This window comes from Myxocyprinus asiaticus, chromosome 33, assembly GCF_019703515.2.
Source record: "Myxocyprinus asiaticus isolate MX2 ecotype Aquarium Trade chromosome 33, UBuf_Myxa_2, whole genome shotgun sequence".
NCBI classification, from domain to species: domain Eukaryota; kingdom Metazoa; phylum Chordata; class Actinopteri; order Cypriniformes; family Catostomidae; genus Myxocyprinus; species Myxocyprinus asiaticus.
This window is the reverse complement of record NC_059376.1, coordinates 595,456-609,693: the sequence shown is the minus strand read 5'-3', so window position 1 is coordinate 609,693 and position 14,238 is coordinate 595,456. Positions and strand designations below refer to the sequence as shown.

At 41.0% G+C, this 14,238-nt stretch overlaps 1 protein-coding gene across 3 annotated transcripts in view; it reads left to right on the top strand.

Moving 5' to 3' along the window:
* LOC127424008 (E3 ubiquitin-protein ligase MIB2-like) overlaps positions 1 to 14,238 on the top strand; it is a 142,485-nt gene that overhangs the window by 118,642 nt on the left and 9,605 nt on the right. For all 3 annotated transcript variants that reach the window (XM_051668762.1, XM_051668763.1, XM_051668761.1), the window contains 3 exons: positions 7,315 to 7,441; positions 10,145 to 10,369; positions 13,726 to 13,904. In XM_051668762.1, coding sequence (XP_051524722.1) covers positions 7,315 to 7,441; positions 10,145 to 10,369; positions 13,726 to 13,904 — 531 coding nt within the window. The remainder of the gene's footprint in view (positions 1 to 7,314; positions 7,442 to 10,144; positions 10,370 to 13,725; positions 13,905 to 14,238) is intronic.

The following is a 14,238-nucleotide window of genomic DNA, read 5'->3' as shown; positions in this document are numbered from 1 at the left end:
GATTGCTTTGGAACAGGCACAATGGTGGATGTTTTAAAGCATGTGGGGACTACAGACAAAGAGAGGGAAAGGTTGAAAATGTCCGTTAAAAACACCAGCCAGCTGGTTCGCGCATGCTCTGATGACACGGCCCGGAATGCCGTCTGGGCCCGCGGCTTTGCGGATATTCACCCGTCGGAAGGATCGGGTTACATCCGCTACAGAGACGGAGAGTGAACTAACCTCTGCAGCTTCGGCCGCGAGAGCTCTCTCCGCGAGGGCGGTGTTATTTCCCTCAAAACGAGCATAAAAAGTATTTAGCTCATCCAGGAGAGAGGCAGCGGTGTTCATGGCGGAGTTTTTATTCCCTTTAAAGTCGGTGATGATATTAATTCCCTGCCACATGCTTCTAGAGTTGGTGGTGTTAAACTGTCCTTCAATCTTGCTCCTGTACTGGCATTTTGCGGTTCTGATAGTTTTTCGGAGGGCATAACTGGCTTGTTTATGCTCCTCCGCATTCCCGGAATTAAAAGCGGAGGTCCGCACATTAAGTGCCGCGTGAACATCATTATTTATCCATGGTTTCTGATTCGGATAGATCCATATTGTTCTGGTCGGAACCACGTCCTCCACGCACTTTTTGATGAAACACATTACGCTATCAGCGTAAAGCTCGATGTCTTCATCAGAGGCGGACCGGAACATCTCCCAGTCCGTGTGATCAAAACAGTCTTGTAGCGTAGAATCTGATTGGTCCGACCAGCACTGGATCGTTCTGAGGGTGGGTGCTTCCTGTTTCAGTTTCTGCCTGTAAGCAGGCAGAAGCAGAATGGAAGAGTGGTCCGATTTGCCAAATGGTGGGCGGGGGAGGGATTTGTAGCCATCCCGGAAGGGAGAGTAGCAATGGTCCAAAACCCGGTCCCCTCGTGTGTTGAAACTAATGTGCTGGTGGTATTTTGGTGCGACTGATTTTAAACTGGCTTTATTAAAGTCCCCGGTCACAATGAACGCGGCCTCAGGGTGCACGGTTTCCTGCTCACTTATACTCCCATACATTTCCTTGAGTGCCCGGTCTGTGTCGGCTTGTGGGGGGATGTACACAGCAGTGATAATGACCGCTGTGAATTCCCTCGGTAGCCAGAATGGTCGACACAGAAGCATGAGAAATTCCAGATCAGGAGAGCAGAAAGACTTGATAGAATGTACGTTCCTCTGATCACACCAGGATTTGTTGATCATAAAACACACCACCACCTCTGCTTTTACCTGAGAGGTCTTTCGCTCTGTCCGTTTGGTGCACAGAGAACCCCGCAGGTTCAATGGCTGAGTCTGGAATCTCCGCAGACATCCAAGTTTCCGTAAGGCAGATAATGCAGCAGTCCCTTGTATCTCGTTGGAAAGAGATCCGCACTTTCAGCTCACAGAGCTTGTTATCCAGAGACTGAACATTTGCCAGTAGAATAGTGGGTAGCGGGGGTCGATTTGCGCGGCGTCTTACTCTGATGAGAACGCCGGCTCTGTTTCCCCTTTTCCTTCTGCGTTTCCACGGCCGTGCTGCCCAGACAAAGGGCTCTGCTTGCGTGTTTGTAAACAGCGGGTCGGCATTGAGGAATTTGAAGTCCGGTTTACGGTGTGAAATTGCTGAACCAATGTCCAAAAGTGTTTGTCTGTCGTAGACAATAAGGCAGACAACATCCAAGACAAAAAACTTAAGAATTGTGAACAAAACAAACAAAACACTACTATGTTGTGTCGGAGCTCGCAATGCAGCAGCCATAGTCGGTGCCATCCATCTTCCCAGCTCACAGATCTGCTGAGGGAGATAGGCCCCAATTGATTCTGGCCAGATTTCTGAGATCATCCGATAAGGATCTTGCGACAGGTGAGGAGCAAAGGGAAGCTTTCTTTGAAGAACCATAATATTTTCTTGTTCCCGGACTTTGCAAGTTCGACAAGAGTGAAACGCGATCGGTTCAAGGAATGTAAGAAACTCTTACATCAGCGAAAGATCACTTTTGCTCTGATGTTTCTGGCCAAACTGAGAATAGAAACAAAGGTCGCAAAGTATTTACATGTTCCAAACAGGCAATGTCTTTTATTGAATCAGTGGGTGAGTAAACCATTGGGTGTTTCTCATGTGAGTGGGTCGACTCGCTGTACTTACTCTGGCTTTTGAGGAAGCTGGGCGTCATTTTGGTTTCTTTTTTCTTTTTGTGTTGGCTCCGCCGAGCGGCTGGAGTTTGTTTTGTGAATAACACTTTTCCTTAAAGAAACTTTTGTATTGATGAAAGATTACTTTTGCATTGAAGTTCCCGGCCAGTTTGAGAGTGGACACTACAGATGACCGCAAAATATCTACATGCTCACACAAAGGATGTCTTTTATAAAGTTTACGGATTGTGTAAGTCACTGTATATACTTTTATGCGGCCTTCCCGGTTCCTCGACCATCCGAGGAACCGGGATGCCGGTTTTGTTTCTTTTTGTATTGGTTCCGCCTAGCGGCTGGAGCTTGTTCTATTGAATAACACTCCTTTGGAACAGCTATGGATTAATCTGTTTGTTCTTCGTGCTTATTCCTCCTGCTGGCTGGAGTTTGTTTTGTTGAGTATTTGTACGGGACATTGGAATGATTACATCATCCGCTGAACTCATAACAGCCGGCTCACTGAACATTTGTTTGTCTGTCCAAGGAATCTGAACGGTTTTATATCAGCTGAAATTTGTCTTGTGGAAGATCACACCTTTGAGACAGTTCTGTGAATGAATCTACACGTTCTTTGTGTTCATTCTTCCTATTGGCTGGGGGTTTTTTTACAAAGTATTTTCTGTTATGTAATTGCAAATTGAGCAATCCGATGGCAAAGTTGTTGTGGGGGCTCGTGGGCGTTCATGGACCTTTTGAGTTTAGAGGGATTGTCGCCGGTTGGCGCTTTCGTGCGCGGGGTTTATGCGCACGTTTTTCTTTTATCTGTTTGTTTTGTTCGGGGGGAAGTTCAGGGTTTGATTGTTTCACTAATGGGGAATGTGGTCTGTATAATTTTGTTTTTGACCCACAATTTATTTTTTCTACTATATCAAAATGTCAAATGTTAATATGAGTGTACTATCTCTCTCCACATGGAATGTAAATGAGTTGGGGCACCCCATAAAAAGAAGGAAGGTTATTACTTTTCTTAAGCGTAAGAAATATGATATAGTGTTTCTTCAAGAAACGCATCTCTCCCAGCAGGAAGCTGAACAATTTGGGAAGATATGGGGTGGACATGTTTTTTTAGTGCTGGCTCAAGTAAGAGCAAGGGAGTCATTATATTGATAAGTAAACATCTACAATTAAAATGTCTCAAACAGACTAAAGATAAATTAGGGAGAGTCATTATTGTTTTAGCTGAAATTCAAGGGCAAAGGTTGATTTTGGCTAATATTTACGCACCTAATGCTGACGATCAGGGCTTTTTTATAGATCTTGAAGGGATGCTGTAAACCGCTGGCACCCCTCATGATATAATATTGGGAGGAGACTTTAATCATTTGATAGACTCAATCCTTGATCACAGTGAAGCAAAAGTGTGTAAACCCACCTTGAGCAACATTGACGCTTCACAGGAGGTGTAAAAATCTTGGTCTTACGAATATTTGGAGACTTTTGAACCCATCTGGTAGGGACTATACATTTTTTTCATCAGTCCATAAGATTTATTCTAGAATAGATTTTTTTTTTATATCCAAATCCCTCATGTCATCTGTTGTTGATTGCTCAATTGGAAATATCTTAGTCTCAGATCACGCCCTGGTGAGTTTAGAGGTGTTGCCACATATAGAGCAAAATCCTGATTTCCAACAAATGTTAAAGACTGAAATCAATGTTTATATGGAGACTACCTGGTCCTCAGTATCCTGTGTGGGCGTGGCTTGGGAGGCACTTAAGGCAGTTCTTAGGGGCCGGATCATACAGTATGCCTCATTCACCAAAAAATCCAAAGCACGAGAACTTGTGGAGTTGGAAGGGAATATTAAAAGTGCCGAGGCAGAGCTGAAGCGCCTTATGTCATATGAAGGCCTCAGAGAATTGACCCGATTGAAATATAGATATAATACTATTTTGTTGCGGAAAGTGGAGTTTTGGTTATTCAGGGCAAGACAGTCATACTTTGAGTTGGGGGACAAAGCAGGGAAGCTTTTGGCTAGATATATAAAGCAGAGAGAGTCTCTTTCTATCATTCCCTCAGTGAAATCTGCTGGTAGTGAAATTTTTACCTCAGCCATTGATATTAATAATGCTTTTAAAGAATTCTATCTTGATCTTTATAGTTCCACATCTTTGTCTACTGATGAAGATATTAGAAACTTTGTGGAACCATTAGATCTTCCTAAACCGACGATTGAGCAAAAAAACTCTATGATTCTGAGATAACCTTGTCCTATTAAGTCCCTACTTACTGGCAAGTCTCCGGGGACAGATGGTTTTGCCGCAGAATTTTTTAGATCCTATGCTACAAAACTGGCTCTTTTTTTATTAGAAGTTTATACTGAATCATTAAGGAATGGAAAGCTTCCTCCAACCATGACACAAGCCCGGATCAGTCTGATTCTTAAAAAGGACAAAGATCCAAGCGAGTGAAAAAGTTACCGTCCAATCTCCCTGATCCAACTAGATGTAAAAATATTGTCAAAAATTTTGGCTAATCAATTAAGTAAGGTTATGACATCTCTATACCCGATATAGATCAGGTGGGGTTTATTCGAGGCCGTAGTTCTTCTGATAACATCAGGCATCTCATCAGTGTCATGTGGTCAGTAGCAAATGATCAATCTCCGGTCGCTGCCATCTCACTTGACGCCGAAAAGGCGTTTGATATGGTAGAATGGGATTATCTTTTTAAGATTTTGGAAATGTAAGGGTTCGGGAGTACATTTATTGGTTGGATTAAGTTACTTTATAGACACCCTGTAGCAGCGGTACAAACAAATTGATTAATTTCAGATTATTTTACTCTGGATAGGGGCACACGGCAGGGTTGCCCTCTTTCCCCTTTATTGTTCTGTCTTGCCCTGGAACCATTAGCAGCCACGATAAGGGGGGAGGATGATTTTCGAGGGGTGATGGCTGGAGGTGTGGCGCATAGGCTTCTGCTTTACGCAGATGATATTTTATTATTTGTCACTGAACCTACTAGATCTATGCCTTGCCTCCACAGAATTATTAATTCCTTCTCCAAGTTATCAGGTTATAAAATTAATTGGTCTAAATCCGAAGCTTTGTCTTTGACAGCGTACTGTCCAGTTACGGCTTTCCAGCCGGGCACCTTCCAATGGCCCAAACAGGGCATTAAGTGTTTGGAGATTTTATTCCCAGCAAATTTGTCTGATTTAGTTAGTGTTAATTTTGACCCTTTAATAAAAAGATATTCGAGCGATGTGGGCAGGTGGGCTTCATTACATTTATCGATGATTGGGAAGGTTAATGTTATTAAAATGAATTGTATTCCAAAATGTAACTACCTGCTACAATCTCTCCCTGTAGATGCCCCCCTCTCTTATTTCAAGTAATTCGATAGCATAGCGAAGTCTTTCATTTGGAATGGTAAACATCCCAGATTGCATTTTAATAAGTTACATAGGCCGATAGACAAAGGTGGGCTAGGCTTACCCAAGATTTTGTTTTATTACTATGCATTCAGTCTCAGACATTTGGCTCATTGGTCACTTCCACCTGAGAGAGCCCCTCCCTGGTTTGTTATTGAACAGGCAGTTCTTGCCCCTATTTCACCATTATAATGCATCTCTATCAAACTAATCAGAAAAGTTAAGTTACACCCCGTTATTTCGCATTTACATTCGGTATGGACTAAAGTGTCCAGATTGTTCAAATTGGACACTTATTTAAATGTTGTTTTGAGCATATCCAAGATAATGTATTGGCAAGTCCCCTTTCAGCTGGCCAGAGTGGATTGTGAGGGGAGTTGCTACACTTTGTGACCTATATGAAAGTGGAGTGTTGAGATCGTTTGAAAACTTGGTCCAACATTTTGGGATCCCCAGACCTCAGTTTTATAGGTATTTACAATTGCGCCACCTGCTTTGTACTATTTTTGGGAGTAGCACACACCCCCTAAGGAGGCAGATGCTTTGGGAGAGGTGATTGCGGCTTTTGGAAAAGGTCATGAGGCATCAGTGTACTACTCCCTGTTAATTCAGAGTATGGGGGATGGAGCTTTAACTTCTGTTAAGAAATTATGGGAGAAAGATTTGAATTTGGCATTGTAGGATGGAGTGTGGACTAAGATTCTGAAAAATGTCAAGTCTGCATCTAGAGATGCAAGGGTTCGCCTTATGCAATTTAAGATTTTACAAAGATTTTATTGTACCCCCTCTAGATTATTTAGGCTTGGTCTTAAAGACACACCCACCTGCTGGCGATGCCAATCAGAAGTTGGAGACACAACCCATGTTTTTTGGGGATGCGTTAAGATCCAAGATTTTTGGTTAAAGATTAAAAATTATTTGCGTGACATTCTGGGCACTCAGATTTTACTTTGCCCCAGACTTTGTATTTTGGGCGTTGGGGAAGTTATAAATTCGGGGGACAATTATATAAAAAATTGGGTTCTGACTGGTGTGATGATTGGCAGACATATTATTTTAAGGGGATGGAAGTCAGACGGAGCGCCACCATTTCCAGAGTGGTGTGCGGAGATGGGGAGGGTGGCGGCTTATGAGAAGAAGATAGATGGAAGGCTGGGGCTGGAGGACATATATTTCAGGAAGGGGGGTAGGTACTTGGCAGTTTTGGAGGACTCTAGGGGAAGGGATGAGGAGGGAGATGTACAGGTGCATCTCAATAAATTAGAATGCTGTGGAAAAGTTCATTTATTTCAGTAATTCAACTCAAATTGTGAAACTCGTGTATTAAATAAAGTAGTAGTGAAGTAGTTTAAGTCTTTGGTTCTTTTAATTGTGATGATTTAGGCTCACATTTAACAAAAACCCACCAATAGCTAATGATTAATCGCTGCAATAATTGCCGAATAGTCAAATAATCGTTCTAATAATCATTAGATTAATCGATTGTCAGAATAATCGTGATTTGCAGCCCTAATGTAATGTATTCTTGGTGTCTGATTCAATTCAGTGAGAACATTCTTTGTGGTAAATCTTTTATCTAGGAATAATACTAATATTCTGAATGTCATTTGAGGTTAACCCTAACCCATATCTCTCTCTCTCTCTCTCTCTCTCTCTCTCTCTCTGTGCGTGTGTGCGTGTGTGCGTGTGTGTGTGTGTGTGTGTGTGTGTGTGTGTGTGTGTGTGTGCGTGTGTGTGTGCACCCCTCCAGAGCAACAGAGATGATCTTGGCGCGAGCACGACAGCTGGCTGACGTTAAGAAAGAAGATGGTTTCTCTGCGCTGCATCTGGCCGCCTTGAACAACCACCGTGATGTAGCTGAGATACTCCTCAAAGAGGTGTGAAAGACCACACTGCACCCCCTGATGCTTTAAAAATATCTCTGGGGATAAAATGCAACTTTACACACAGTATCTGAGACATGCTGCCGATTATCACAGAAGATAATTTCAACTCTTGTCTCAGTTTGTAAAAACAAACATAAAACACATTTACAATACAATGGAAGTCTATGGGGCTAGTGTGCAGCACCATGAATAAACGTTTAAAATATGCAATTGTCTCACTATTTTGAAAGCATAACACTTAAATATTACAAGTGTTAGCATGAGAGTGATGTGAAAGAATCACTAAACCTCCCTGCCTATACGAAGTTATACCCAACTTATTGACTCTTGTCATGATCAGCTAATAATAATGATCAGGTATCTTTTGCTCTTGGCTTTAGATATCAGGAACTGATGTGATGAAAAGCCTGCTCTTAAAGGGACAGTTCACCCAAAAATTAAAATTCTCTCATCGTTTACTCACCCTCAGGTCATCCCAGATGTTTACCATATTTTCTGGAAATAAAGTCGCACCGGGTCAAAATTGTGTTGTTGAGGATAAAAAAGTCTCATATAAGTGGCACCTCTGTATAAGTCGCACTGGCAGACAGCAGGCACTAGGACACAGGAGCAGCCGCCAGACTTCCCTTTATGGGTTCAGATGTCAAACGTAGTCAGTGTTGCCATGTCCACTTATTATAAGCGACTTTGGGCTTGTTTTTTCATGAAGTCACTTATAAATATTGGAAGTCTGTTTTTTGGGCTTGTTTTCAGAGTAAAAGTCACGTTTTTGGGCGTGCTGAAGCTTAGTCTCCCAGAGCACATTAAACTGCGATCCACCACTAATAGCAGCTGCCAAACAGCCCCATCTACTGTCCGTGCCATGCTCAACATCAGTGCTGTCAAACACACGGCCGGTGGAAGAGTCATCACACGTATACACACTTTCATCTGAAACTGGATCAGTGAGTGATGGGGCAGCCCAGTTCATTTCCTCGATCACAGCAATAACGACAAAAAAGATAGTAGAGAGAAGAGTTCATTTCTCCATTGTTTCAGGTTAATTAGAATTTAGCAGAGAAGCAGACCTGTAATAAAATTATTTGTGCAGTTTATTTTTATTCAAGCCTTAGTTTGTGATCACATTCGGTTTCAGCTGATTTATTACAGTTAAAGTCAGGGTTCCCAACCTTTTTGACTTATGAATTTCCATGTCTTTTCCTCGTTCTAAAGAACGATTCATTGACAAATGAGACATCATCATGGATTGGCAAATGGTAGGCTACTCTACACAAGCAATTTCAAGCTCAAGAAATATTTAAAGAAGAGAAAATCTATATTCATTGTTGACTTGATATTTTTAGGTTTTCCATGACAATGGGAACCTTGTAAAGAGCAATGAGTGTGTGCTCCATTTTGTTTAATCCCAATATATGTTATTAAAGCACTGTAAAGTTGATTCAGGACTTTTATTATCTCCAGAAGAACATGTGTAAAAAAAAAAAACAAGGTGTAACAAAATGTAATCTGCCCGCATAATGGGACATTTAGTCAGAACGGGCTACCTAATGCTGATCAATGATTAAAACCACGAGACCTTCCATGAGTCGCTCATGTTCGCTTGTTTTGGCTTGTTTTTGTTTCTCTTTAAAGATCTGGCAACACTTGATTACAGTACCTCAGAATCTACACATCGTATCACGGTGTTTTTGGACTTGTTTTAAACTGGAGAATTTGCTTGAAGTAATTGTGTGTAACAGTTTCTCATATTCGGTTTATGTTTCATGAGAGAAACGCAACAAGTAAGCCACATCTGTTCATAACATCTGGAATTCTATGCTGTGCACAAATAAACAGCTTTTAGTCTGTGAGTAAAACAATACACCTGTTGTATTCTATTCATTCATTAATGTTAGAGACTGGATATTTCTGATATTTGCAACCCTCTTTGCAATGTATTAATTATTCGGTTCACTGACTGAATGTTTGTACTACGAGTGTGATGAAGTGTTTAAAGTTATGATGGACAGAGAACTTAAACTGGTTGCATAAAATACTCTGTAAAGGCAACTTTAAAACGCTTCTATCGTCTCTATGCCTTCTCTATGTTTTTATCTGTTTTGGTACGTGTCTTTGACCAGCCGACATCAGTTACATATAAATCACTTAAGACTTTAAGTCGCAGGACCATTCAGATGATGAAAAAATCTGCGACTTATATTCCGGAAAATACGGTATGACTTTCTTTCTTCTGCAGAACACAAATGAAGATTTTTAGAAGAATATTTCAGCTCTGTAGGTCCATACAATGCAAGTGAATGGTGACCAGAACTTTGAAGCTCCAAAAAGCACATAAAGTCATCATAAAAGTAATCCATACGACTCCAGTGGTTTAATCCATGTCTTCTGAAGTGATATGATAGGTGTGGGAGAAAAACAGTTCAACATTTAAGTCCATTTTACTGAAAATCTACACTTTCACTTTTACATTCTGGTGTGGAGATGACTTTCATTTTCATATTCTGACACCTACTGATTGGGGCTGGTCATAGATGGGAGTTTTTTTCTTCTGAAGACATGGATTAAATGGTAGTGAACCTGCAGCAAACCTTTGGCAACAATGGACAATTTTCTGCACCTTTGATGCAAAGCTCATTTGCATGTGAAAATTATCTGTGGCGAATGTGTAAGGGTTGTTCGCTCTTTTCTGTCTAGGGTCGCTGTGACATCAACATCCGGAACAATCGCAATCAGACACCGCTGCAGTTGGCCGTGACTCAGGGTCATGTGGCTCTTGTGATGCTGCTGGTGACGGAGGGTGCAGACGTGAACGCGGAGGATGAGGATGGAGACACGGCCATGCACACGGCCCTGAGCAGACAACAGCTGACAGCCGTCATGAGCACTGGCGAGGGCGAGGGATCCATTCTGTATGGCAGGGTGAGAACATGAGTGTGATCATTAATGACATCGAAAAACATTTCCCTAAAAACTAACATCATTGGGGAAAAAACTGAAGCTATAATATAATTTTATAACTCAAAAATGAACTGAAATAAAAAATTTAAAAAAAAGATCTTTAAATAATTTTAGTTTTTGAAAGGGCTGTCAGTCGATTCAATTCATGAATTACATGAGATGTCGATTATTTAATCGAATTAACCCCAGTTTAACACATATATCAAGATTTGTTGAGAAAGAGCCCCAATTAAAGATAATCCAATATAAAATAATAAGTATAATAAATACAATAATCAGATTATTATGGCTGAAAATCATTGTGACTTATCAATTGTCAATAGTGACAAAACGTGGATTGATCTGGCGAACACGTGAATTGCTCCGTTGGTTGGAAAATGATTTGCTACATACAGTTGTGCTCAAAAGTTTGCATACTCTGACAGAAATTGAGAAATTTTGGCATTGATTTTGAAAATATGGCTGATCATGCAAAAAAAAAATCCCTTTTATTTAAGGATAGTGATCATATGAAGCCATTTATTATCACATAGTTGTTTGGCTCCTTTTTAAATCATAATGATAACAGAAATCACCCAAATGGCCCTGATCAAAAGTTTACATACCCTTGAATGTTTGGCCTTGTTACAGACACACACAGGTTTAAATGGCAATTAAAGGTTAATTTCCCACACCTGTGGCTTTTTAAATTGCAATCAGTGTCTGTGTATAAATAGTCAATGAGTTTGTTAGCTCTCACGTGGATGCACTGAGCAGGCTAGATACTGAGCCATGGGGAGCAGAAAAGAATTGTCAAAAGACCTGCGTAACAAGGTAATGGAACTTTATAAAGATGGAAAAGGATATAAAAAGATATCCAAAGCCTTGAAAATGCCAGTCAGTACTGTTCAATCACTTATTAAGAAGTGGAAAATTCAGGGTTCTCTTGATACCAGCCAAGGTCAGGTAGACCAAGAAAGATTTCAGCCACAACTGCCAGAAGAATTGTTCGGGATACAAAGAATAACCCACAGGTAACCTCAGGAGAAATACAGGCTGCTCTGGAAAAAGACGGTGGGGTTGTTTCAAGGAGCACAATATGATGATACTTGAACAAAAATGAGCTGCATGGTTGAGTTGCCAGAAAGAAGCCTTTACTGCGCCAATGCCACAAAAAGCCTGGTTACAGTATGCCTGACAACACCTTGATACGCCTTTGGAGTGACGAGACCAAAATAGAGCTTTATGGTCACAACCATAAGCGCTATGTTTGGAGAGGGGTCAACAAGGCCTATAGTGAAAAGAATACCATCCCCACTGTGAAGCATGGTGGTGGCTCACTGATGTTTTGGGGGTGTGTGAGCTCTAAAGGCACGGGGAATCTTGAGAAAATTGATGGCAATATGAATGCAGCATGTTATCAGAGAATACTGGCAGACAATTTGCATTCTTCTGCATGAAAGCTGTGCATGAAACGTTCTTGTACTTTCCAGCATGACAATGACCCTAAGCACAAGGCCAAGTTGACCCTCCAGTGGTTACAGCAGAAAAAGGTGAAGGTTCTGGAGTGGCCATCACAGTCTCCTGACCTTAATATTATCGAGCCACTCTGGGGAGATCTCAAACGTGCGGTTCATGCAAGACGACCAAAGACTTTGCATGACCTGGAGGCATTTTGCCAAGACAAATGGGCAGCTATACCACCTGCAAGAATTTGGGGCCTCATAGACAACTATTACAAAAGACTGCACGCTGTCATTGATGCTAAAGGGGGCAATACACAGTATTAAGAATTAAGGGTATGCAGACTTTTGAACAGGGGTCATTTCATTTTTTTCTTTGTTGCCATGTTTTGTTTTATGACCTACAGTTGAATATGAATCCCATAAGAAATAAAAGAAATGTGTTTTGCCTGCTCACTCATGTTTTCTTTAAAAATGGTACATATATTACCAATTCTCCAAGGGTATGCAAACTTTTGAGCACAACTGTACATTCAAGGGACATGATTCATTTAACACATTATTTTTTAAAGAATTATTGCACTGAATTCATGTGCTAAATGGACAGTCTTAATGTTTGACACACAGAATATAACATTTAAAACTCTGAAAATACACAACAAAGAGTCTGATGAACTCACGTGACCACGTTTTTGTCTCTTGATGAGCTCATTAAATTGATTTGAGAGAAACAGTGTGCTTACTGTGTTGTGTATTTTCATAAATATCGTTTTTAGTCATGCACCTGTATCAGTACAGATTTGGAGGTGTGTTTTCTACAATTTTTAAACCTTTACCTCCTTCAGTAAAAATGAAAATGCCACTAGTTTGAAATAACTCTAGACAGTGAAAACTAAACTAAATTGAAAGGACAATTTCAATTCAATTCATTTGAAAATAATATAGAAATAAAAAACAAACAAATAAAACATTTAAAACTATAACAACCCTGCTGGAGTAAAAATCATATTATTTATAGAAATGATTTGTCTTCGACTGGCTAAATTTATTTACATTTGTTAAATTGCTTATTAAACATTGTAAATTGTTACTTTGTTCCTTTTGAACAACACATCAGTCACATTTACTATGCGGACTGCATAAAGTGCAATATACTGCATACAATTGATTTCAAACTAGTGCGTGTTTCAAACAGTAGCATGCATCAGTGTTTTCACATGATTAGCAAGTGCCGTCATCTCGGAAATAATCAAATAATGAGTCAAGAAAGAGATCAAAGTGAATACTGAAATACTGTACACTTTATACTCTACACACTACAGAAATAGTATGAGTAGTAGCCATTGTTTTTGGAAATTTTTTGGAAACTGCCGTCTTTGCGGAAAAGGGGGCGTTGTAAACGAAGGGGTAGTGTCCACAGGAATGGTCCATGACGTGGGCGGGGTCCGACAGCTGCACACGCTTCCCTCCGTGGTCCATGGTGCACCTAATTCGGCCGGTACCCTCCCCGCTCTGCTCCTGGTCCTTTGAAGGATGCCAGTGTGTGCACACAAGGAGATAGAAGCCAGCTTCACGAGGGGAGGTGCGCTTTGCATTTTAATGGCAGCGGGATGAGGCTCTATTAACATCAGGTGTTCCTCATCAATCGCTGCCCCAACGAGGCTCATAAAGTTGCATCTCTCCTCTCTCCAGCCCTCTCCTGTCGTGAACCTGGCTGTAGGACAGCCCTAAGAGGCAGGGTGATGGTGACGAGAGGGAGGGGCAGGTCATTCCACCACACCATCTTCCTGTTGTCTATAGTGTGCGAGTCTGTATGATGATGATGATGAGAGAGATGATGATAATTACTCACATGTAATCATTGACTGTGTATAGTTGTGCAGCTCAGGTCTGATGGGGAACACAGAACTGAATGTTGGCGCTGCTATCGCGTGTTTCCTGGCACAGGAAGGGGCTGATATCAGTTATGCCAATCATAAAGGTAAAAGCCCTCTGGATCTCGTGACAGACACCACAGTACAACAACTCATCAGGAGCTTCGCCGAGAAACGCAGGTCTGTGTGAGTGTTTGTGTTTGTGTTTGTGTGTGTGTAAACACAGGGCTCAACAAGATGGATTTTTTTCTGCTCAGCCAGTTCAGATTTGTTTTTGCCCTGCCAATATTTTCACTAGTGGTGGGGAGTAACTAACTTAAAATAACAACGCTACTAACTTAGTGATAGTTCACCCAAAAATGAAAATTCTCTCATTATTTACTCACAGTCATGACATCCCAGATGTGTATGACTTTCTTCAGCAGAACACATTTGAAGAACAATAGTAAAATATCTCAGCTCAGCTCATTAGGTCCTTAAAATGCAAGTGAATGGAGATTTCTCTTTTGAAGCT